Source organism: Eumetopias jubatus, unplaced genomic scaffold (assembly GCF_037043125.1).
Source record: "Eumetopias jubatus isolate StellerSeaLion01/CBP00866 unplaced genomic scaffold, mEumJub1_p1.0 scaffold_16, whole genome shotgun sequence".
NCBI lineage: Eukaryota > Metazoa > Chordata > Mammalia > Carnivora > Otariidae > Eumetopias > Eumetopias jubatus.
Window position 1 is genome coordinate 86,339,369 of NW_028274822.1, and position 26,148 is coordinate 86,365,516.

The 26,148-nt window shown below is 48.0% G+C and overlaps 1 protein-coding gene across 2 annotated transcripts in view; it reads left to right on the forward strand.

Moving 5' to 3' along the window:
• TMEM120B (transmembrane protein 120B) overlaps nucleotides 1-26,148 on the forward strand; it is a 43,354-nt gene that overhangs the window by 11,702 nt on the left and 5,504 nt on the right. Inside the window, exons 2-9 of one of the 2 annotated variants that reach the window (XM_028116483.2) lie at nucleotides 5,867-5,985; nucleotides 7,686-7,802; nucleotides 10,921-10,980; nucleotides 11,641-11,736; nucleotides 16,064-16,153; nucleotides 22,961-23,026; nucleotides 23,636-23,697; nucleotides 25,417-25,509. In XM_028116483.2, coding sequence (XP_027972284.1) covers nucleotides 5,867-5,985; nucleotides 7,686-7,802; nucleotides 10,921-10,980; nucleotides 11,641-11,736; nucleotides 16,064-16,153; nucleotides 22,961-23,026; nucleotides 23,636-23,697; nucleotides 25,417-25,509 — 703 coding nt within the window. The remainder of the gene's footprint in view (nucleotides 1-5,866; nucleotides 5,986-7,685; nucleotides 7,803-10,920; nucleotides 10,981-11,640; nucleotides 11,737-16,063; nucleotides 16,154-22,960; nucleotides 23,027-23,635; nucleotides 23,698-25,416; nucleotides 25,510-26,148) is intronic. The other variant, XM_028116484.2, reaches the window with a different exon arrangement.

Here is a 26,148-nt window from a genome sequence, read left to right on the forward strand (position 1 = left end):
TTTCTGAGAAGTCAGACTTAAATTATGAAGAAGTAGAAGGGTTCACATGTATGATTCAGTTAAACTGTATTCTCTTCTGTTTGGCTTTCAAAAAAAAAAAGACAATACACGTTTCTACTTATATAAAGTATCTAGAGGGTCAAATTCATAGACAAAGTAGGATGGTGGTTGCCAGGGGCTGGGGAAACAAAGTGGAGTTATTATGTGATGGGTTTGGAGTTTCAGTTGGGATGATGAAAAAGTTCTGGAGATGGAATGGTGGTGATGGTTTCACAATGATGTGAACATACCTAATGCCACTGAATTATACACTTAACATTATTATTTTAGTTTTTTAAAAAAAGATTTTATTTATTTGAGAGAGAGAGCACGAGCGGGAGGGGCAGAGGGAGGAGCAGACTCCATGCTGACTGAACAGGGAGCCCTGTTTGGTGCTCGATCCCAGGACCCTGAGATCATGACCTGAGCCGAAGGCAGCTGCTTAACCAACTGAACCACCCAGGCGCCCCTACACTTAAAATTATTAAGATGGTAATTTTATATGTGTTTTATTAAAATTAGGAAAATTTTAGAAATTTTAAATGATTAAAATGGTAAATTTTGTGTTATATGTATTTTACCACAGTTAGAATAAGAGGCAGCTGTCTGAAGAAAAGTTAGGGTCCAAGAAATGAATTGATAACCTTTCCTACTGCTTGTGGGACTGGTCTGAGGAAATCTGCAGAGTCTGGGCATGGGCGAGGAATGCCCTGGAAATGGAGAGTATGTCACACTAAGGACCCTGTTTCTGAACCCCCCTCATACCTCCCCCCACAACCCCACATTGTCCTCCTCATAGCTGACAAATCCTCAGTCTGGAACTGAAGACAAGAGTGGACCAGATGTATGGTCTCCAAAATAAGATCTCCCCTGGGAAGTGGCTCTAGCTGAGAGCAGAGAGAAAGAACCAGAGGGGAGCAGGAGTGACTCCATATGCCAGGGGACAAAATTGTGGAAAGGCTCACAGACTTCCTATCCCTACCCAGTCTGATGTCTTAGGATGGAGCAGAAAATATCACCAGCAGAGATTAGAGAAGTGCCTGTAGAAAAGTAGATGTCATTGAGTGTTGGTGAGGTGACTGTCGACAGCTGTCATAAGCTGTGGGTGGGAGTATAAATTGGTACAGCCACTCTGTGGGCAGTTTGCCAAGATCTATTAAAACTAAAAACAAGGCTGTACACTCTGACCCAGGAATCCTTCTTCTCTTCCCGAGAGAGATGCTTGTGTGTATGCCTGTGAGGATGTTAGTCAATGTTGCATTGTTGGTTATAGGCAGAGACTGGAAACAACCTAAATATCCAGCAATAGAATGGCTCAGTAAGCCATAGTATGTCCATAGCATGAAATGTTCCATAGCACTAAAAAGAATGAAGTCTATCTATACATTCTTATGTTGGTAGATCTTCAAGACATATTGTTGAGTGAGAAAAAGAAACTTGTGGAATCATATCTAAATTCTGATACCGTTAATATATTTTTAAAAATCAGAAGTATGTACTTTAGGGTATAAGCTAAGCTGCTATAACAAAAGAGATCCCCAAATTAAAAAAAAAAAAAAAAAAGGCTTAAATGAGGCAGCGTCTTTCTCACATAACGGTCCAAAGGGAGGTGTGGTCCAGGGTAAGTGGTGTTCAGTTATGTGTTGCTATGTGAAACAACAATAATTACATTTTGCTCTTGGATTCTGTGGGTTAGGAGTTTAGACAGGGCATGATGGGAATGGTTTGACTGTGCTCTACGGTGTCAGGGGCCTTCGCTGGGAAGACCTGAATGGCTGGGAGTAACTTACATGGCTGTGGCTAGAATCATCTGGAGGTTCTTTGCCCACACATTTAAATGTCTGAGCTGAAACGACAAGAATGTTTGTCTTAGTTGAGACTATTGATCAGAGTGCCTACATGTGACTTCTCTATGGGTTAGGATTTCCGTACAGCATGGTGGCCTCAGGGTAGTTGGACTGTTTGCTCTAAAAGCAAGTGTTCCAGCAAATAAGGCAGAAGCCACATGGCCTTCCATGACTTTTTTCTCAGAGACTGTAGTGTTCCTCCTGCCGTATTTTATTGGTCAAACCAGCCACAAGCCTGTCTATATTTAAGAGGTGGGAACAGAGATCCCACCTCTGTCTGTGAGGAGTGCTAAAGGATGGGCGATCTTGTTTTAACAGCATCACAAGTGGGAAGCTCTGTCACATGAGGTCAGCCGAGGTTGCTTTGGCTGGGGAAGGGACACTGGGCTTTGCCACTGACATCGTGTGGCTTCCATCTCTGGTTTCAAGGTAATTGCACCTGTTGTCGCCATATCCCAGTCAGGAAAAGGGACAATGGAGGGCAAGCAGCTCCTTATAAAGATGTGGTTCAGAACTTAGACACATCACTTCTACCTGCATCCCTTTGGCTAACTCATCCTGGGGCTACACATAGCTGCAAGGGAGGCTGGGAAATGTCTGTTACTGGATGGCCATGTGCCCAGCTACTACTCATGGGGTCCTGTTACTAAAGGAAGTAAAGGAGACTAAGTATTAGGAACAATTCATTTTTGCAACAGTGTGTATTTTTCATATATATGTATATATTTTTATGTGTATATATGTACAAATAGGTCCATATAGAATATAGAAGTGCATAGATAAATAGACTACAGTCTGGAAAAATACATACACAAAAGTCTAGAAGAAAGTGGTAACTGTAGTTACTTCTGGAGAAAGGGGAGAAGACAGGATGTGGGATATTCATAGCCGACTCCAGCCATAGCTGTAGGGTTTTAATTTTTAACGAGGATAATGTCTTCATGTTTTACTTAAGAAATTAAATATTAATTTAAATCCAAGAGGGCCTGGTGAGCATCTGGCTGCTGATGTTGCAGTCTTGGTCTTATCTTTCTGTGGTGGGACCCAGCACCAGAGTGTGCCAGGAGGTCGCATAGCCCTTTATCTTCCAGGAGCCTCTGCTGCTGTTGCTGGGGGCTCTTGGTTCAGAGGCCCCACCTTCTCAAAGCCTGTGTAACTTACTCAGGGTCTCTCTGCCCCCATCCTTCCTGTCTCTTTCTGGAGGGTTTCCTTTATTACTGGCAGATTAGTTGAACATAGGAGGGTGGAGGAATTCAAAAGGGAGTAAATCGCAGCCTCCCTCTCTACAGATTACTTGTTAATTACAGATAGGAAGCTGGTCACTGTAAATGGAGAAAGCAGTGGGCAGCAAGCAATCAATGTTAACATCACAGACACTGTGTCCCTCCTGATAGGAGACACTGAGGACACAGCATCACTTTAATGGCATTTCTGTCCCAAATGCATATCCAGAATTCACTCATGGGGAAATATCTGACAAACCCAGATGGAGGGACATTCTTCAAAACAACTGGACTGAACCCTTTGAAAATGTCCATGTCAGGGCACCTGGGTGGCTCAGATGGTTAAGCGTCTGCCTTCGGCTCAGGTCATGATCCCAGGGTCCTGGGATCGAGTCCCGCATCGGGCTCCCTGCTAGGCGGGGAGCCTGTTTCTCCCTCTGCCTCTGCCCCCCCCGACTCTCATGAATAAATAAATAAAACATTTAAAAAAAATAAAAAAAATGTCCATGTCATGAAAGACAAAGAAAAGTTGAGGAACTGTCGTAGACTAAAGGAGCCTGAAGAGATGCGATAATTTGATCATTGTACTATGGATATATAAGAGAATGTTGTGTTCTTTTTTTTTTTAAGATTTTATTTATTTATTTGAGCAAGAGAGAGTGAGCAGGAGTGGGGAGAGCAGCAGAGGGAGAGGGAGAAGCAGATCCCCCGCTTAGCAGGGAGCCCGACGCGGGGCTCGATCCAAGGACCCTGGGAACATGACCTGAGCCAAAGGCAGACCCTTAACCGACTGAGCCACCAAGGCGCCCCGAGAATGTCGTGTTCTTAGGAAACATGCGCTGAAGTATTTAAGAGTAAAGAAGCATGTTGTCTACGACCAACTCCCAAATGGTTTAGAAAGGAGTAGGCAAACCTTTTTTGGCAGAAAGGCTAGGGAATGAGGATTCTAGGCTTCGGCGGGCCATATGGCCCATGTCACAACTACTCAATATGCTGCTTTAGCGCCAAAGTAGCCATGACGGGATGTAAGTGAACGGGTGTGGCTGTGCTGCGGGAAAGTTTATTTATGGATACCGAAATTTCAATTTCATATACTTCTCACGTGTTGTGAAGTATTCTTCTTTTGATTTTTTTTTTCCAACCAGCCAAAAACCATTTCCAGCGTACTGCCCATACAAAATATGGTGGCTAGAGATTTGGCCTGTGGGTTGTCATTCACTGATGCCTGATACAGAAAAAATACACACACACACACATGCGATAAAGCAAATATGTATGGCATAATGCCAACAGTTAGTGAATCTGGGTGAAGGGTATAGGGGGGTTCTTTGTATTCTTCTTAAAATTCTTCAGCAAGTTTGAAATTATTTAAAAATATAAAGTTACATGAAAGACCTGATTTTCCTCTCCAGGGACCCAGGCAGGAGAGAGTGAGGATGCTGTGCGAATTCAGGGGACCAAGCCATCTCATCTCGGGGTCAGGGGAGACTTGCTCACAGTGTCCTTTGATGTTGTTCCTAATTGTTATCTGTTCACTTCATTGTCTTCACTTCTTTATTTTCTGGCTTGACTGTCAAATCTGGAGACCCCGCTTGGCAGCTATGAGCGTTTAGGGTCTGGTCTCACCCTTTGACTACCCCCTTTTTTTCCCTCCCTCTGGTAAATATGTTTCTCCACCACCCAAGAAAGCAGACACTTTAAATCTGTTCATTGGTTTATTTTTTTTAATTTCATGGTCCCTGTCCCTCATATTGTTTCCTCTACATTGTTGGTGCTTGTCTTAGATTATCAGAACTCTAGAGGGAAGGGGCTGTTTCTGAGCATATGGTGTAATGTTCGGGGAGGTGTGCTGGGGCAGCATGATCAAGAAGTTACTGTGTTCATCCTCCTTGCCTTGAGGTGAAGTCTCTTGTATTTCCCCAGGCCTTGTGGCCCTGAATGGTTATTTCCAGAGCCTGGGGGAGGGAGGGCTGGCTGTAAGGGAAGCGGTGTGTCCTTTTCTTAGTTGACTTAGCAAGAACTCTCTTCATTGCCAGGATCAGAAACCGAACTCAAACTGGCCTAAGTGAAAAGGAATTTATTAATTCATATCACCAAGAGCATTACATTCAGACCTGGTTAGATCTAAGGGCTGAATTGATGCTGTGAGAATTCTATCTCATACTGCATTGCAATTCTGTTTTCCTGCTGGCTTCATTTGCTCAACAGCCCCAGGTGCACTTTCTACCAGATTAGCAAACCCAGAAGAAGGAGGGCATTTCTAAACCAATATTTCTAAACCAGAGTCCCAGGGCTGACTCTCACTGGCCCGGTTTGAGCCACGTGTCTACCTCTGAATCAGTCAGTGGCTAGGGCATTGGAGGATACTCATTGGCCAGGCGTGGATCACATGACCACTGTTGGCGTGGAAACTGTTAGCCCTACTCAAACCATCTGGACCAAGAAGAGGTTGACAAGAGGTGGCCTCCCAAAGGCATATTGGGTTGTTGTTGCTATTAGGAAGGATGGAACCTGGGTAGGAAAAAAACATTAGTTCCGTACATAAGTGCCGTGCCATGATGCCTTCCCGAATTCCAGTCCTGGTTGTCTAAGCCACATCTTCGATAGTAGTAGTTGCACTACTTTTTTGGCAGAAAGGCTAGGGAATGAGGATTCTAGGCTTAGCTGTCAGACTGACTTGCACAGTCACGTCCAACTATGAAAAGCGACCCATTCACATTCTCCCATACACCCTGCTTGGGCTCCTCCATCCCTCAGGAAACCCACAGGATCTACAAGCAGAAGCTGGAGGAGCTGACCTCACTCCAGACTTTGTGTAGCGGCTCCATCAACAAGCAGAAGACGCGCCTGAAGGACTTGAAGCACACACTCCAGAGGTAGGCGAGGCTACAGCTCCCTGGGTTTTAAGGGACAGAAACCCAACTCAAAGCTGGCTTAAGCAGAGAATGGAAATTTTAATGGAAAAAAACCAGGAGTAGCTTCAGACATCACTGGGGTCAAAAGGTGTTTTTAGGAATCTGTTTCCACCCCCCCTTTCTAAATTCTGCCTTCCTCTAGATTGGCTTCACCCTCAGGCTGACTGTCCCCTTCTGGTCACCGAGATGGCCACCAGCAGTGCCAGACAAATATCTTTCGGACTTACATCCTCCAGCCTTCCTTCCTATTGGTTTGGTTCCACTGACAGAATAACTTGTTTTTCAGTAAAAGTTCTGGGTGTGATCCTAATTGGTGGGAATTGGTCACATGCTCCTTTGTGAACCAATCACTGAGACTCTGGTTAGGCAAGACTAGGTCATATGCTTAGTTTTTGGACCTGGAGGATGGGACAGGCTTACTGGAACTATATGGAGGGGAAAGAGGATGTGAGGTAGTTTCCCAGAGGAAAGTTGTTATGGGTCTTTGGTGTAGGTGGTAGGAAGTCTGGCATCCCCAGGGGGAAATACTTAAGCTCATGACTTAGTTCAGTTCTTGAGGACAAGATCATAAGTTCACCTCCCAATCCTCATGTCTTCATGGTTTGGAAAGTGCTCTCATCCCCTATAGGTAGAAGGAGTCCAGTGGGTGCTGTGATCCCAGGCAGGCAAGGAGACTGAGGCTCTGAGTGGCTTATTCCAGTTGACTTCGCTAAGTCTCTGTACCATAGTGTGTAACTCCTGGTCAATCCTTCCCTTCCCTTGTGGACAATTTTTGCAAACGTACTGATTATATCCCTAACCTTGGCTGACCATTTTGGAAATGGAGGTCCATTAGTCATGGAGTAAGAGTGTGGAGGGTTCCATGTAATGACATCGCCGCTCTTGGAAAAACACATCTTACTGATGGTAAGACTTAACAGTCTTTATCGGTCTAGGATTTTTCAACCCTGGCACTGTTGGTAATTCTGCTGCAGGGTCTGTCCTGTGCATTCTAGGATGTTTAGCAGCATCCCTGGCCTCTATCCCCTAGATGCCAGTAGGACATTCCACCCCCTGTTTGACAAATAAAATGTTCCTAGATGTTGCCAAGTGTCCCCAGTTGAGAACCATTGGGTTAGAAGGTTGACCCATAGAGGACATACCTACTATTCTGAGAGGGTGTCCACTGGCTTGTTTTTCTAGTTTTGAGAGTTAAATATCACCAAGGAAAAACAGACAGTGATCGGTTGCCTGCTAATACCTTTAAAGCACTTTCCTGTCTGCCCTTCTAGTAATCCTCAGTCTCCTCTTTTAGAAGAGTAAGAAGCATGGTATTGCCTGTAGAAGTCCATTGAGCTCATACTGTGTATCAAGGATCATTCTAAATGTGTTACATTTAGTGTACTCACTTAATCCTCACAACAGTATTGTCCATGAGGTAGGCCTGATGCTACCCCTGTTTTTCAGGTATGGAAAATAAGGCAAAGCGGTGAAAGGACTTTCCCAAGGTCACAAGGCTAGCAGGGACCCAGGGTCAAACCCACAGGGTGCAGAGGGAGAATTGAGGTTGTAAGAAGCATTGAGATAGAAAGTTGGGAGGGCCGTGCCCCGAGCTCCCAGATTCTTCCTCCAGTCTGAGTAACACCCCTGCTTCTCCTATGCCCACACCTCTGACCAAACAGGTACAAGAACCATGCCAGTCGGGAGGAGGCAGAGCTCATTCAGCAGATGAGCGCCAACATCAAGGAGCGGCAGAACATCTTCTTCGACATGGAGGCCTACCTGCCCAAGAAGAATGGGTAGGAGCTGGAAACTTAGCGCACCTCTGCTGCGGGCAGACACCCAGGCCTAGAGGGCCTGGTCTGTGTGACTTCCACCTCCCTGCTGGGGCTTGAGGTTGAGGGGAAAGGAGGGAAGCAAGGGCAGGAAAGAGAAGGAGGCTTTCTCATACGTTCCTCCATGGAACAGGAAGGGATCTCAGCGTGACCTTCCTGGGAGGGCTTGTGTGAGGAACCAGATACAAGATCTGGTTTCCAGCACCTGCCGCATGCCTGGTGCCACCCGAGGTTAAGAGGAAAGATGTTTTCTCCCAAAGAACAAACATTGATTTATTTTATTTTTATTTTAAATTCCAGTACAGTTAACAGACAGTATTGTATTAGTTTCAGGTGTGCAGTAGGGTGATTGGGCACCTCCGTACATCACCCAGTGCTCATCACAACAAATGCCTTCTTTCATCCCCATCACCTAGCTCACCCCTCCCTCCACCCCCTCCCCTCTGGTAACCATGAGTTTGTTCTCTGTAGTTAAGAGTCTGTTTCTTGGTTTCTCTCTCTCTCTCTTTTGTTTTCCTTTGAGAACAAACATTTATTGAGTGCCTGCTGTATGCCTAGCATTGTGCTGGGGGCTCTTGAATTGTCTACAGCTTGGTGAGTCAGACCCAGGTATCCAAATTCTACAAGGTTCAAAGCCGTCAGGGGGTGTTTTGCTCAGGTGGCTCAGCCCAAGTTCGGATGTGAACACTCTGACTCCAGAGCTTGTGTTCTTTCTATCTTCCTCCTTTGAAGAAGTCCCATTTCCTCCCTCAGGTGACATCACTGCCACCTGTTCCAGAGCGAGATCGGACAGTGTTGTATCGAAACCTGAGGCGGGCTGCTAAGTGTGCTCCCATCACTTCCCTGTGGCCCTTTCTCCTGGTTTGGCCTAGCGCTGAGTCAGAGCCCCTGTCAGGAGGCTTACTAGCCCTTTTACACTTGAAGCCATTCCTCTTGGCTTCTCTTTTGCCATATTTGGTGAAAAACTCCCTGAGTCGGGTGGTGATAATTTTCCATAGAGTGAAACTGCATGGCCCTTTTTTACAGTGCAGCTCAGATCCGCTTTCCCAGCTCCAGCCTCCTGAGTCCTCCGTGCATTTTACATCGGTTGGCAATCTTTGAGTTACAAATGACAGAAAGCCCAACTCAAAGTGCTTATGAAAAATAGGCGATTTATTGGTTCACGTAACTTAAAGGTGCAGATGTTGCTGTGGGTCTGGCTGGATCCTGCTGCTCAAATGATACTGTTAGGCTCTCTCAGTGAGCTTTCCTTTTACTTTCTTGACCATGTGTGTCTTGTTCTTAGGGAGACTTTCTTTACAAGCTGCCCCGGGAGCTCTGGGTTTGCCTTCCGCCAGCTTAACAATTCCAGTAGAGAAGGCCTCTTTGTTTCTTAGTAGTTCTGGGAAAAGTGCCGGGACTGAGTCCCATTGGTGTGTGACCAGTGTGTCACATGATTATTATTGACCCAATGAGGAGGATGCAGTGCTTTGATTGGCTAAGCCTGGGTCATGTGCCTTACCCTAGGACCTGAGGGGGAAAGAGATTCTCTGAAGGGAAATGGCACTGCTCTTTCAGGAAGTGGGGACTGTATTGCTAGCTGAAAAAAAATAGATATTCTTTTTACACCTCTACTCCGGTTACACCAGACGCCCCTAGAATTTATTCAGAGCTAGAAAGAAGACTTTTTTGTTTGCTTTTCTCCTCTCAACCTTCTATTCATCCTTCAAAGCCCAGTTCAAATGTTACCAACTCAGTGAAGCCTTTCCAAAACCCCTCTCCCTCTGTGGAATTAAACCCTTCCTCCCCCAAGATTTCATAACCCTTTGCTTGCACCTTTGTCAGTGCCGTTAGAGTACAGGCTATTGTAACAAAAGCCCAACGATACAGGGGCTCAGACAAGGGGGAGGTTTCTCTTCTCTTCTCATACATAGCAGTCCAGAGGTGAGTGAACCAAGAGTGGAGGGCTCATGGGGTCATCTAGGGACTCAGGGTCCTTCCAACTCCAACTTGCTGCTTCACCACCCTTCAGGGAGTTGTCCTCATCTGCATGGCCAAAGCTGGCTCATACTGTCACATCTGCAGGAAGTGGAGGGCAAGCAGCTGCCTTTTTACCCAAAAAAAAAAAAAAAAAGTTTGCCATTTCCTAGTGAAGCCAAAAACACACATATTCTATAATCCAGAAATTCCACTCCTGTCTGTCTGTATAGCCAATGGAAATGAGTGCTCCTGCCCTCCAATAGACATGTGTAAGAATGTCGGCAGCAAAGAATCCAGACTCAAAAGGCCCCATGTTGCATGAGTCTTTTTGTATGAAATGTCCAGAATAGGCAAATTCATAGATACAGAGTAGATTAGTGGTTGACAGGTGCTGGAGGGAGGGAGGAAAGGGAGTGACTGCTGATGGGTATGTACTTTATTTTGAGATGATGAAAATGTTCTAGAATTATGTAATAGTTGTACAACGTTGTGAATATACTGGAAGCCATAAGTTGGATACTCGAAAAGGGTGATGTTATGGGGACACCTGGCTGGCTCAGTTGGAAGAGCATGTGACTTTTGATCCCAGGGTTGTTAGTTCGAGCCCCACGTGGGGTGTAGAGATCACTTAAATAAATAAATAAAACTTAAAAAAAAAAAAGGGTGATGTTATAGTATGTGAATTACGTTTCATTTAAAATAAAGAATGTTCACAGCAGAAAGAAGCCAGGCATAAAATACACTGTTAGGTATACCTGTAAATATACTGAAGGTTTTACTTCAGTTTTAAAAATAACCCTTTTTAAATTGACCTAGAGATTGTACACATGCCTTCACCTCATTGGCTGGAATTTAGTCACATGCTCACATTAGCTGCAAGGGAGCCTGGAAAATATGGTCTCTAAGCCAGCTAAAATGGGGGGAAATGGGTTAGTCATGACTGTCATGTGTCACATTCTCTAGTTAGTCATTATTCTCCATGTGAGAATTTTACTGCTGAGTTTAGCACCCTGTTTTCTAACATCAGTGGTCAATGCATGCTTATTGTTTGAATGTTTTTGGTTGGGGCGCACTCCAGGGCTGGTAAGGAACGAGTCAGCCCTCACAGATACTTTCCTTCCAGGCTCTACTTAAATCTGGTCCTTGGCAATGTGAATGTGACCCTTCTCAGCAACCAGGCCAAGTAAGTTATCTCTGACCCCCACCTGGCTTTAGGGAATCCAGGCATCTTGCTCTTTCAACTTAGGAGAAATGAACCTAGCTAGAATTTTTGCATAAATAAAACAAATTAATAGTTGGGGCTCTGGCTCTTGGTCTTTCTGACACGCTCCTTCTCAGTGGGGAGGCCACCCTGGGAGGGTTCCTTCTCCTTTTCATGCAGTCAGTACGTTGCAGGAACAGAACTGTCACCTTCCCATGAGAAACGGCCCCTACTCCATTCCACTGCTTACCACACACAGTTCTCCCGGGAAGTGGGCAGTACTGTCCACCTGAAATCAGTCCCAGGGGCAGTAGAGCGTGGTGTTTCTGCTGCAGTAGCTGGTTAGGGAGCAGAACTTCTCCACCCCCTGCGCATCCCCATCACCAGCCCAGAGACCTACACCAAGAGCCCGGGGACATGGGAAGCTTTGCACATCAGTCCTCTTTCTCTGATTGATCATCACCATTAATTCAAGGCCAGAGTTTTCCTTTAGTGGGATCAGAAGCTTCCTGTGGGCAGTGGCTGGTGGTAGGTGAAGGATCTGTTGGGGCTGAGGATTCTGTCCCCAGATGGGATATAGTTATGTTGCTATAACTATAGTAATAGTTACGTGACCTGTCCTGGGGGTGTCTGTCCCTACAGATTTGCTTACAAGGATGAGTATGAGAAGTTCAAGCTCTACCTGACCATCATCCTGCTCCTGGGCGCTGTGGCATGTCGATTTGTCCTCCATTACAGGTAACAGGAAGTGCGGTGGTGTGTGCCGGCTTGGCGGGCCCGGGGGCGGGGGGCGGGGGGAGTCCCTCCTGCCTCCGCAATGTTTGGTAGGTTGTAGGTAGAGAAGACCCTTTTCTCATGCGAAATAGCAGCCCTGTCCACTCGACATCCGTCCAACAAATATCTACTGAACAGCTACCGGAGAGACCTTATAGCTAGTAGTTAGGAAAGAGCCGAATGGCACACACACACAATGGAATATTATTCCAATAATAAATAGGAATAAAGCTACAACATGGATTCTGAAAGCATGATGTTCAGTGAAAGAAGTTAGTCACAAAAGGCCACATATTGTATGATTCTGCTTATATGAAATACCCAGAACAGGCAAATCTATAGAGACAGAAAGCAAATTAGTGGCCAGGGGCTGGGGGGAGGGGAGGTGGGGGTGGGTCCTGTTGATGGGTATGGCGTTTCTCTTGGAGTGAGGAGAATGTTCCAGAATTAGATAGAGGTGGTGAAGGTACAGCTCTGTGAATATACTAAAAAGTAATGAGTTATACTCTGAAAGGGTGAATTTTATGGTATGTGAATTATATATCAGTTATAAAAGGAGAAAGAAACAGAAAGCAAGAAAAAAGGAAAGGAAGAAGGGAAGGAAGAAAAGAAAGAAAGATCACAGACTGCCTGGGTTTGAATCTGGCTTTGGGACTAACTGGCTGTCACCATGAGCATGTTCCCTCGGGGAGCCTCAGTCTCTCCATCTGTAAAATGAGGGGCTTTGCTCACAGTGCGTGTGGAGGGCTCTGCCCAGCGCCTTGCACCACCATCAGCCACTGCTTTGGGAGCAAGAGGAGGCCACCCGGCTCTGAGAGGCTGAGGCCAGTGGGCTCAGGCTGTCTCGCCACAGGGGGTTTCATTCCCCACCCCCGGCACTGGGTTTTGGGCCCCGAGGGGAGGCAGCTGAGTACAGCTTGGGCATTTGGCCCATGTGTCAGGGGTTTATCTCCTGGCAGGTGCTTGGCTGGGAGTCCAGTTTCTGGTCTGGCCACTCGAATGTCCAGGCAAAGAAAGGCCCTTTTAGGTCCTGGGCCCGTGACTGCTGCCTCAGGCCTGGCCTGTTTCCCCAGAGGGCAAAGCCTGCACACATCAGTACTGCCTGCTCAAATGCCCCTCTGGAAGGGATAGACGTTCTTGATGTGCAACCAGATTCCCTTGCGTTGGGACATCTTGGGCCCTCCGAGGGCAAACCTGTGGTGTGTTGTCAAGTTCTAAAGTTCAGCGAGGGCCTGGGTCTTTCAATTTCTCCCCATCCCTCTCTATATTCATTTCCCAGGGCAGTGGTAACAAAGCACCATGAATTGGATGGCTTGGAACAACAGAAATCTATGTTCTCAGAGGTCTAGAGGCCAGAAGTCTGAAATCAAGGTGTTGGTGGGACCATGCTTGCTCTTGAAGGCCCTAGGGGAGGATCCGGCCTTGCCTCCTCCAGCCTCCAGGGTGTTCCTTGGCGTTCCTTGGCTTAAAGCTGTTTCCCTCCAGTCTCACTCAGCCTCCTGTGCCTTAATCTTGTCAGGTAGCCTCCTTCCACGTGTGTCCCTGTGTTTCTCTCATGGCCTTCTTAGGAGGACACCAGTCTTTGGATTCAGGGCCCACCCTAACCTGGTATGACCTTATCTTAACTAATTAAATTTGCAAAGACCCTATTTTCAAATAAGGTCATATTCTGAGGTCCTGGGTGGACATGAATTTTGAGGGAACTCTAGTATACCTTCTGTGGGTTAAAAATAGGACAGGGGAAGGGGGCTGGACGGGCAGCTCATCTCCGTTCTGCCTTCAGGGAAGTTTGCCCTGCCGTTTGACCTTGGGCAAATGATCTAACCTCTCCCCACCTGGGTTTCTTCACACACAAAACGAGGATAACGAGAGCTACTTGGTAGGATGGCTCCCCTACTTGGTAGGGGAATGGGAAGTGAGACAGGAGGGGCTCCCCTGTACATATCCAGAGAACTGGGAGACAGCATGGAACATGCCTCAGTTACCCACTAGAGGGGCGAGGGAGCAAGGGTATTTATCTTCCAACTGCTGTTGGTCAGTGGAGCTGAGGACTGCTTCCAGAGGGCATAAATTCCCCTCCATGCTGACCTGCCTCTCGCACCAGCAGAATGAGCTCTGGAGGCCTGAGAACTCCAGCCATGCCAGGAATGGCAGGGTCTGGCTGTCAGGAGTTATTCAGATGGGCACAGATGTGGAAAGTGCACCTGCCACAGGAAGCAATCCTGTAGGGTTGTTCCGAGGACTCAGAGAGATCGTCCACGTAAAATGCCTGCAGCATTGCAAGTTCCCAGTAATTAGAGCTGGCCTGGCATGGTCTGAGTCACGGTCCCTGAAGAGGTTCATATTCTAATCCCCAGAACCTGCGAATGTGTGGCCTTCTTTGGCAAAACGCCTCTGCAGATAGGTTAAGTGAAGGAACTTGAGAAGAGATTATCCTGGAGTTGGGAGGGTCAGAGTCAGAGAAGGAAATGTGATGCCACGAAACGAGGAATGCGGGCACCTCTAGAAGCTGGAGCAGGTCAGCAAGTGATTTCTCCCCGAGAGCCTCCAGAAGGAACCCAGTCCTGCCGACCCATTTCAGACTTCCGAGCTCCAGAACTGTAAGAGAATAAATGTGTGTTGCTTTCAGCCACTAAGTTTGTGGTCTGTTGTTACAGCAGCAACAGGGAGCTCATACACCCTGGCAGAGAAGGCTGAGGGAGGCACCTCAAGCATATCCCTAAAGTGCTGGAGCCATAAAACTCTTTTTATTCCCCTCTTTATGGATAACATGTAGGAAAGGACCAATGAAAAACATCCTGGTCACCACGACTCGCGACTGGGCCTGCCTCCTACCTGGAGGTGAGCTCAGAAGTTGGTGTCTGAGTGACCCTCTGCCCTGGGGAGGCCGTCCCCACCCCAACACCCCATTCAAGTCAAGTAGGCCTTTGATTTCCTCAGAACTAAGCGTCTGAGACTCCTATCTCAGGCTTTGGATACTCTGTGATACTTCCCAAAATTACAACAGGGAATGCAGGTAGCCCTTCCTATGCCCCAGATGCCTCCTGTGTTAAACTCAGCAGATGCTCACAGCAGCCTACACAGGAGCTGTGCTCACTCGTCACTCTCCCCACTTCAGTGCAGGAGGTGATCACGCGGGAGAATCACTGACTTCCCCTGGTCGCGCAGCTGGGAAGAGTCAGAGCTGGGATTTGAACTCAGGCCCTGTGCTTCCAGTCTGTTCCTGGCCCTCCCAGGGCAATGGTTCCTGGCCCTCTGCAGGCGATGGTTCAAGAGGGTTTGGGGTTGAAAGTCTGTCATCTGTGACCACAAAACAGGGTCACATAGCTTAAAAGACAACCTTCTAACTTTGGCTCTTACTGTTTGAGTCGCACCCTGACATTTCCCTCCCAGGGTTACCATAGTTGTCCCGGTTCAGAGATGGAGACGGAGGAGATGGGGTGTTCTCCCTCCCTGGTGCAGACGGATAGCGCCCCGCACAGTGCCGAATGCATCTGTACGGCGCTGGGAAGTACAGAGGCGCTTCCCTTTGTGGGGGAAGCTAGAGCCTCCGTTAGAGTCAGCGGCAGGAGAGGCTTCCGAGGGGCTGTCTGTCGTAGGCCTTGTCCCGGAATCCTTCACCCAGCCATATTCAGGTAGGGGGTCAGCCTTCGAATCTCAGAGACAGCAAAGCGGAGGCCAGGGAGGTCTCTGACGAGGTCACACCCCACCAGCTTTCCGCTCTGACCAGGGTACAGCAACAGCTCCAGCCCCTCTGTCCTGTCTTAAGGCCTCTGTGGCGGGCTCTGGGCCGCGGCGACCGTAGAGGAGGCCGGGAGCTCTTTATTCAGCTTACAGACAATTTGGGCCATAAGAATTTTTTTGTAAGTGCAACAAAGTTTATAGATCTTTTAAGGGGACAGAGGGAATTTACACTTTGACACTGTGGACAGTTTAAAATACTCAGTTTTCTGCTTCAGGTCCTCCTGTTGCCCTTCCACCAAAAATGTTACATCAGACAAGAATTTAGAAGGGAGACAGGGTGTCTTAGGCCGAGTGCTCAGGGAAGGGGGCGAAACCTCGGCTAGAGCCCTTAAAGGCAAGCAGGATTCTGGTAGAAAGGTGAGGAGGGGACGGGCAGGCTAGTGGCGGCCATGCTTCCTCTGTCTTCCCAGGGATCAGCGGTGTTCCCAGAGGCAGCCTGCGGGGGGCGGCCCTCATCCATGTTTGCTGTTCTATTGCCCTGTGGGTGGGAGCGCCGTCCCTGGTTCTCATGCGTGCGCTCCTCCCCGGGGCTGCTTCTTTCCACCAGGGTGACGGACGAAGTTTTTAACTTCCTGCTGGTGTGGTATTACTGCACCCTGACAATTCGGGAGAGTATTCTCATCAGCAATGGCTCAAGGTAATTGGGGGCCCAGCTTTGTGCGGGGGCGTTGGGGGAGCCAAAGGGAGATCTGTCATGGAAGGGGATGCAGATGAGGGCTGCAGTCACCCTCAGCCTGTATTCCCTTCCTCCGTGGAGGGGGAGGGGTATCCCTGACTGTTCAGAGCCAGGGAGGAGGAAAACTGGGTCTCCTGCTGCGGTGTCACCTCCTGTGGTCAGTCTCCTGCTTACCAAAAAGTCTAACTCAAATAGGTTTAACACAACAGGAAATTTGTTTTCTCCTATCAAGGAACAGGTCCGTTGGGGCTGACTTCAGGTCAAGCTTAATCCAGGTGCTTAGACAATGGCACCAGGACCCACTTTCTCTCCACCCCTCACCTCTGCCCTCTACTGTGCTGTCTTCATTCTCAGGCTCCATGCAGAGGCACCCGGGAGCGCCTGACTTTATTTCTAGCATTCCCAGCAAAATATGGCACCTTGCTGTTCTCCAAGAGTCTTACCAGGTTGCATTGGTACTTGCTGAATCATGTGCCTGCCTCTGAACCAATCACTGGCCAGAGAATGCACGGCTGTGATTGGTCGGGCTTGAGCCTCATGCCCGCCCTCACAGGCTGCCATTAGAAGCCTAGGGGCGGAGTGTCAGGAGGGCAGTGGGTGGGTCCCCCAGAGGAAAATTGGGATACTGTCATCAGAGGGATGAATGGATTCTGGTGACAAGAGAGGGTGGACCCCCACAGGGAGATGGGGAGGACGGTGGACATGTGGTGAGGGTCTTGGTTCAAACCTGCCTTGTTACTCCCGCAGTGCTGAGGAGGAAGACAGCCAGGCTGGGAGTGAGGGTTCCGGAGCTCTGGGCCCACTACTGTTCCTGCGCGGCTCTGGGGCCCTGGGCAACTGAAGTCCCCTCTCTGGGCTATTTCACAGTCCCTTGGGGGCGTGTGCCTCCGCGTTCCTGAGTGAATGGAGGCACAATTGGGGGTCCCCACCTCTGAGGGCCTGCAAATACGAGGAGCCCCGCTCTTTTGTCATTCTCCTTCCTACGCCACCTGTCTCTGAGCTGAGAGTCTTGGGGCCCAGTTAAGACCACGATTTGCCACCTGCGGGACCCATTTTCCGTAGGTCTGATTTCCTTTTTGGGGTAGCTGTTTCATCTCTGTGTACCATGCTTGTCCCTATTTTTCCCTGAAATGAAAGGTAACAACCTCCCAGCCCCTCCCTGCTTCCTCCTTCCTGGACGCTAGTAAGGAACTGTCGTGAACTGTGTATTTAAGATTGGGGGCGTCTGCAAACCCCTAAATAATTTGCCACCTTTTCACTTTTCTGCCCAGTGGTCTCTTATGGCAGATCCCTGCCCTGCCGGGCCTTAACCTGAAGGTAGAGCCCAGAGGTAAGGACCAGGGGCCCAGCGATTTTTAGGTATGCAGCCCCGTAGCATGTAGCCCGTTAGAAAAGATCAGTGTTTCTCAAACGGCACTCATTCTTGACCCATCCTCGCCATTTTTGCCTTTTCCATGTATCATCTGGATGATAATTTTCACATTTTAAATCAACCCCTCCTTTTTTTTTTTAACTTAAATAAATACTAGTGTATTGTAAAAGGAAATTTTATTTCATCACCATACATGGAAAACCAGCATCAGTTGCAGGAAAGAGGAAGTAGTATAAAAATATCCTTTTGTTTTCCTTGTATAAGTATTGAAGTCAATTATTCTTGCTTCCGGGAGGCTCTGAGCCTGAGGCCTGCTATCTCTGTGTGTTACGTGTATGTAAAAAGGGAGATTAGCGGACCTTGAGAGGCATTAAAGAGACTCTTTCCTCGACTTAATCGGGAGAATAAAGAACTGAACCAATGACCTCTCGCCACGTGGTTCAGTATCATCTAGTGTTACACTCAAGTGTCATCTAAAATTTGGTGGAATGCACCCCATGCTTTGGGAAACACTGAAGTAGAAAATCTTACCAAATAAATAACATTCATAGTCTTTCTTAATTTTAGTGAATAGTATCTTTCTGCTTTTGGATGTCGTTGGAGGGGAGCCAGGGTGGTAGGTAGTAGGGAAACAGGGCCAGGGTAAGTGGCAAGGCCTCCTCGTTATGAACTCTCTTCTGTTCCCATGGGCTTGTTGTCAGCCTTACAGTTTCATCCTTCTGATGGACTCATATTAAGAGTCTTCAGAGGCATGCTACATCTCTAACAGTCACTAACCCTTGAAGAGTTACTCTGGTCAGCTCTTTATCTAGTGTGACAAGCTGTGGATGGGGGGTGGTGGTGGTGGGTTACCAGAGGGAAGGGAACAGGACTGAGTGGAGGTCCCTGCAAGTGTGGGGCATACCAGGAAAGTGGGGAGGGGGACACAAGGGGGTAGAAGTGGGGTTCCAAAGCCAGGCCTCATTTGCCTAACACTTCAACTGGTATCTCAAGTTGAAATGGCACTGTTCCTCTGCGCCTATCTCCCTGCTCTGGCCTGGGGCAGGGGTTTGGATGTGGTGGGGGCTGGGGTCTGGAATGGGTGGGGTAGGCTTGGTGCTTTATCTTCTGGAATGAGTGGGAGCTGTAGCGCATTAGCTAAGTGCAATAAGCAAATCAAGTTCCCTTGCAAATCCTGCAAATGAGGGAAACTACCTGATAGGAGTAAACATGAAGGGGGAACAAGGCATACCGTGTCTAACTGCACTACGTAGATAGTGTTTTTTTGTTTGTTTTTTTTTTTTTTTACAAATTGAAGGTCTCTGACGACCGTATCGAGCAGGTCTATTGGCGCCATTTTCCCAACAGCATGTGCTCATTCTGTGTCTCTGTCACATTTTGGTAATTCTTGCAGTATTTCAAACTTCATTATTATATTTGTTATGGTGGTCTATGATCAGTGATTACAATTTGCTGAAAGCTCAGATGATGGTTAGCATTTTTTAGCACTATATATATGTATTTTTAAAGATTTTATTTATTTAACAGAAACATAGCGAGCGAGGGAACACAAGCAGGGGGAGTGGGAGAGGGAGAAGCAGGCTTAACGACGGAGCCACCCAGGCGCCCCTTTTAGCAATGTATTTTTAAATTAAGGTATGTACATTGTTTTTCTAGAACTGCTATCTCATACTTACTAGACTACAGTAGAGCGTAAACGTAACTTTAGCAGCACTGGAAAACCAAAAACTTCATTCGACTTGCTTTATTGCGACATTCGCTGTATTGCAGTGCCCTGAAAGTGAACCCACAATATCTCTGAAGTATGCCTGTATATCAATGATGGTTCAAGGAGGTGAAAAGGGCTCACACAGGGGCACCTGGGTGGCTCAGGTGTGGGGCATCTGCCTTCGGCTCAGCCTGGGATCGAGCCCCGCTGTCGGGCTGCCTGCTCCGCGGGAAGCCTGCTTCTCCCTCTCCCACTCCCCCTGCTTGTGTTCCCTCTCTCGCTGTGTCTGTCAAATAAATAAAATCTTTAAAAAGGGGGGGGGCTCACACAATGCCAACAGCCCCCCTCCCTCATCTCTTACCCCCTGGAAGCACTGGCTTCCAGCTGCTTAGACTACGATCTGGCCAAATCGACAGTCTCACAGGAAAGAGCGCTTGCCTTCGCAGATCCAGGTTTTCTAATTTTGAGACAGATTTCTGATTGGCTTGGCTGAGGTCACATGCTCATCCCTGAGCCAGTCAGTGTGGCTGGGGGATGCAGAGCCCTGATAGGCTGGCTCCGAGTCACGTGCCCAGTTATATCACTCCGCTTCCCCCTAGCCACCCAGACCGAGTGTGGGGATGATGAGGTGGTTCACCCAAAGAAGGGCCTGGCGTGCAACCAGAATGTGGGGGGGTGGAGCGGGGGTGGGGTGATTGACAGAGAGGCAAAACAGCAGATGTCCTCTACAGTTAGTTCTGGGCCAGAATAAATAATGAATCAGGGATCGTGTTAGCTTTTCTGGCCAGCCAGCCCATGGGTGCCTGCTTCCAACTGGCTGTTATAGGAGCCTTTGCTCGGATAAAGCCGTGTAGGGCTGTCCAGGAGGGAGGGAGCCTCAGTGTGGAAACCATTCCCCCACCTGCCCACGTGACCCGGAGCTCAAAGCCGGAGACAGCCTGTGGTTGCTGGTGCCTGTGAGTGGTGCCCACATGCAAACGTGGCCAAGGTGTCCTGAAAGAAGGGCCGTGGTATCCTCGGCACGATTCCCAGATACCAGGCCACGCTACACTGTGGCTGTGTGTGCACCACTCTTCATTGTGTTTCTCCTGCCTGCTCATTAAAATGCCCATAGGCCCTGCAAGCTTTATTTCCGTGGCAAAAGAGGCCCAAAGAGTGACCACTAATGGGTCTGAGTTTCTTTTGGGGTGATAAAAAATGTCCTAAAACTGATAGTGGTCATGGTTGTACAACTCTGCAAATATACTAAAAGCCGCTGGTGTGTATACTTCAAATGGGGGAATTGTATGATATTTGAATTAAGTTACAGTAAAACGATTGCATAAACACATGTGCGCAAAACCAGCCCAGCACCCTGCAGGGTGCAGATGGATGAGGGGGCTCAAGAACGCCATGCCAGGGAAGAAGGAATTTCTAGCCTTTCCTAGTGCCACTGAGCTGTGCTTATTGGGGGCATCTGTCAGAGCTGGGCTCTGGGCCCTATGAGCTGTGAAGTGAAAAGCAGCTGCTCAGCCAGGCTTGCTGCGCAGGTCCTGCGACTGGCTCTGGCCTCCCATGTGGGGAGGGGGCATTTCTCAGGGGGGCTTTGGCCGAACCCCCAAGGCTTGTGTGTGGCTCTGCGGAGAACTCGGGGGAGGTGACTGCAGAGAGGTTTCTTGGGTGCTCTTCAAGCTGAAGGTCTGAGGATGGGGCTAACTGCCTCTTCTGTCAGAACATTAGAGCCAGGGGTCCGTGTAAACATTGGCAGGCAACCCAGAGACATGGGGAAGGGGAGACTGGGATCAGAGAAGGGGGGGTGGAGGTCTTACCCTGTCCCTCCATGCTGGTGGCATCTAGACCAGCTGCTGCTTCATCAGCCACCCCTCCTGGACATCATTTTAGCATTTATTGAGTGCCTACTGTTTACCAGGTGCTGTTAAGTGCTAGGAATAAAGAGCCACATAAAACCTTGTTCCTCACCATAACCCTTGAGGCAGGCACAGGCCATGCCCGAACCCCTAATTTATGTCCAGATTTATTGTGGGATTGCGAAGAGGAGAGACGAGGAAGATCCAGTCTCTGCTTGTGTGATGTCTGCATTCTGGTTGGAACCCACGTAGGACAATGCAAATTAAAACCTCAACAGCACACCAATTTTCACCTAATAAGACCGGCAGAAATTTTAAAACTTGGAATCCAGCGCTGGTGAGGGTTTGGGGAACCCAGTTTCTACTGCCCAGTCATTGGGAGGAAGGAGTCCCGCGGCTCCCAGGCTGTACTTGGCAAAGCAAATTGCTGCCACATTGTGTTCAGGTAACTGAGCTCCGAGACAGGGGCTGGAGAAGGCCAGCAGAGGCCAGAGACAGACTCAAGGACTTTGAAGGGTAAAGGTTGGAGGGTCCAGCGTTCAGCGGAGGCTGAGACATTGACACTGAGGAGAGGGTGAAACGAGGCTCCCTCCCCTGCAGTGGAGTGACAGCCCTCAGTTGGGGGAGTACCGGGTTCTGAACCCAGGGTTCCCACAGCTTCTGGACTGGACACGGGGCAAGGGCCTGCTGTAGATGGAGGAGCAGATGAGCCCGGGGGTGTGGGCTCCCAGGGAGCAAGTGCGTCTGGGATGCTGAGATGCTGTGTGGGCAGTCTGGCATTTCTCTGTGTCTGTGTGGGTTAACGGAGGTAGCTGCAGCTCTGGGTGAGCATGTGAGTGCGTGCTGTGTTTATTCAACACACTTATTGAGCACCTGCTTTGAGCCAGGTGTCACAGATAACATAGATGAAGAACACAGACAAGATCCCTGCTCTCCTGATGTTTACGTGTGAGCAGGGAAGAGGGTTCAGAGAACAAAGGAAGGGGAAGAAATGAATAATCTGAAATTTCAGATAGTGGTAAGCACCGTGAAGAAAATAAAACAGTAGCGTGACTCAGAGTGGCGCTGCCAGTTTTAGATAAAGTAGCCGGAGAAGGCCTTTTGGAGGAGGTGACAGTTGGTCCAAAACTTGAATTTGGACCACGAACCAGGCAGGCCAAGTTCTTGGAGCAGAGAGAACAGCAAGTCCAAAGGCCCTGCTGATCTGCGTGGGCTGCCGTGACAAAATACCACAGGCTGGGGGGCTGGAACAATAGAAATCTATTTTCTCACAGTTCTGGAGGCTGGAAGTCCAAAATCAAGGTGCCAGTCCCACTGGTTTCTCCTGAGGCCTCTCCTTGGCCTGCAGATGCCACGGTATCTTCATGGGGCCTTTTTTCTTATGACCTCATTTAACCTTATTTATCTCTTCAAAGTTCCTATCTCCAAATACAGTCACATTCTAAGGTACTAGCCCTAAGGGGGTTAGGACTACAGCATAGGAATTTGGAGCACACACAATTCAGCCCATAACAGGCCCTGAGGTAGCGATGGGCTTGGCAGGTTCAAGGCGAGGACAGGGTGACAGGGCTTCAAGTTGGGGTGCGGTGGGGGATGTGCTTTTAGGGTAGCAGGAAGCCCCTGGAAGCCCGTATGCCTCCTTGGGCCTCATGGCTAATCTGTGGGTGGTTTATGTGTGATTGTGCGTCTCTGGAGGGCAGAGGAAAGGGCGAAATCATGGCTTGGGTCTATGTCATGGCTGTTTTGGGGCCACAGAGTGGCCCGTGCACACTTAGTCTGGGAAGCAAGAACTGCCTGTTTCCCTCCCCACCTGAGCCCCCTTTCCTTCTCTTCTCTTCAAGAATTAAAGGCTGGTGGGTGTCTCACCACTATGTGTCCACGTTCCTCTCTGGAGTGATGCTGACCTGGTGAGTGTCTCACGGGGTCCCGTGAATGGGGCGCTGGCCGTGGGGAGGGCGTGCCCTCGAGGCTCCTGGCCTGGGCTGACTTTTGGGCCAAGAAGAAAAGGGTGAGCTTACAGCCAGGCCGCAGGGATTCCCCCCAAGCCAGCTGGGAGGTTTCTGGGGATGTCCCATTGGTCTACCGGCTGGGACAGAGGTGACAGAGAGCAATGGACAGAAAGAGTACAGGGATGAGGCTCGAAAGGAGACAGATGGAGAGAGTGGGCATCAGCAAGAATTCAGGCTTCAGAATGATGATATAGGCCCCCCTGCTTCTAGAACAGGCTTAAAGAAATGAAAGTAACTGGTCCAGCCCCAGGGGCACTGGTGCTAAAGAAGGGCAGAAATCAGGGACCTCCATTTCATTTTAAAAGCTTTTCTTCTCAGGGTGCCTGGCTGGCAACTTTTGATCTTGGGGTCGTGAGTTTGAGCCCCACTTTGGGTGTAGAGATTACTTAAATAATTTTTTTTTTAATTAAAAGCTTTTCTTCTCTCTTGGCAGGAACGGAGAGGGGCAGGGATGAATGTTTGATTTCACAGCACATTTCACTTTTACTTTTCCCCACTTCTCTGCAGGCCCAACGGACTAATTTATCAGAAGTTTCGTAATCAGTTTTTAGCATTTTCCATTTTTCAGAGTGAGTGCCTCTTGCCTCGATTCGGGGGAGGGGGTATGGTTTCCTGGGCTTTCACTGATGGAGGCCCCTGTCATCCCTCCCCCCTGTGAGGGGCGTGTCTAGTGTGGAAGGGAGCTTGGGGCAGGGGAGGGTCCCAGAAATCCAGCAAAGAGCTGTCTGCCCCCAGATCACCGCCCAGTCCTGGGGGAGGGGCGGCCTGATCGCCCCCACTCCCAGGAGCCCCCATCACTGCCTTTTCTTTCCCATGTCACAGCTGGGGACCAGTGGTGACTTTTGGGAACTGAGTAGTGTTGGGGGCACTACCTCAAAATGGAAATAGAGCATATGTTCTTTTTCTCATTTAAGAATAGCTCTGGATTGGGGCTCCTGGCTGGCTTAGTCAGTAGAGCGAGAGACTCTTGATCTTGGGGTTGTAAATTCAAGCCCCACGTTGGGTGTGGAGGTTGCTTAAAAATAAAATCTTAAAAAAAAAATAATAGCTCTGAATTTATATACAGTGAACTGGCCTTAGGGGTTCCCTCTGAGAAGGGGGAGCTTGGATAGTTGGGGGTAGGGACAGAGAGAGGTTGTTTTTTTTTTTTTTTTTTTTGCCTTCAGGAGCATGTTTATTGTGTTTGAGATGATACATCAGGTGCTCTCTGAGCAACAAAGGGGTAAAAGGAAATCCTCTCATTACAAACTGACAAAGGTAAAAGGTAAAACATTTTTCACAACAGCATGAACCACATACTCAGAAATAGATCTGGGTTTAATACAGATGACATAATTCCTGGTCATCTACGGCTACTTTTATAACTTCATACAGATAATGAATTAGGCTAAAATGCACTATAATAATATTTGGTAGACTTCAGGACCAGTATCCTTAATACATCACAAAACACATTTTGATATCCCAAACAAGCAAGACTTGCAAGTAGGCGTTTTAAACGTAACTAATCTACAGATACAAAGTTCTACTCTTGATAGCATTTACCTTTTTGGGGAGTCTCCCAGTCTCCTCCAAAGGATAAAAGCAGAGAGTAGAATCAGTATAACATATACACAAAAGTCCGTATTGTAAAGAGAGTTTTGTTTTTTACCAAGTACTTGTTTGTTCCCTTTGAATTTTGTGTGCATAATACTGATTCAAAAAATACAATTTTTAAATAAAACCCTGCCAACAAATAACAAGTCTCTAATGCCAAGAATGAAAATTATATATAATCTCAGCCTTAAGAGTGATCACTTTTAATAGATCTATGTCCTTTCAGTTTGATTCATATATACATATATACTGCATTATGTAGTCTATAAATATGGGATCACTTTGTACAAATAGCTTTGCTTACAATCTGTTTATTTTTCTTTTAACAATAATGATGGGTATTTTTCTGTCGATACACAGAATTCTACCTCCTCATTTTTAGTAACTACTAAGTATCCCATTGTTTGAAAGTGTCTCTTGCTGTCTTGGCATTACACACAGCTCCCGGCATGGTGCCACCATCCCAGCAAGCGTCAGCTCTAGAAGTTTCCAATCTCATTGGTGCTTAGTTGGGTCTTCAGATAACCTACTCTCGTATTCTGGATGAGGGATAAAGTGGGTTCAGGCTGAAGAGTGTGTGCGTGTGTTGGGGTGAGAGAGGGTTGCCCTTTGGCCTGGAAGACCCCTGGGTCTGCGCGGAGGTGGCGCCCAGTCCTCCAGGCCCTGAGCCAGGCGCTGTGCTCCCCCTGCAGGCTGTGTCCAGTTCCTGCAATATTATTACCAGAGGGGCTGCCTCTACAGGCTTCGTGCCCTGGGGGAAAGGAATCATCTGGACCTCACCGTGGGTGAGTAACCCAGCCTGGGGAGGGGAGATGGGGTGGGGGACAAGTACCGGCCCCTCCCTGCTCCCCCAGACCTCACTGCTAACTTCCTACACTGGGAGCATGAGCCAGTAAGAACATAACAAGACCTACCACACACAAAGCCAGGGTTTCAGGCCTCTACCTAAGTTGCTTTTCATAATTCATCGTGGATTCTGTTTCCGCCGACAAGTTTGAGGCCAGCTGTGAGCCAGGCCTCGATGCTGGCTTCTGTCTCCTCCTTTTTAAATGTCTATTTTTTTTGGTCTGTGTTTTATAATACACATAATTATATATGCATAAATATATATGCATGTTGTTGTGCATGTATAACTTAATGTGTATAATATGCCTACATATAGGGGCGCTGGGGTGGCTCAATCTGTTAAGCATCTGACTCTTGATCTCAGCTCAGGTCTTGATCTCAGGGTCATGAGTTCAAGCCCCGAGTTGGGCTCTATGCTGGGCGTGGAGTGTACTTAAAAAAAAAAAATCTGGCCACGTATAAATATGTATAGACACATACATGTATATACATTGGGAATGTGTGCTTAACTATTTTTAATTTATATATATGTATACATATATATATTTTTTTAGAGGGAGAGCAAGGGAATGTGGTGG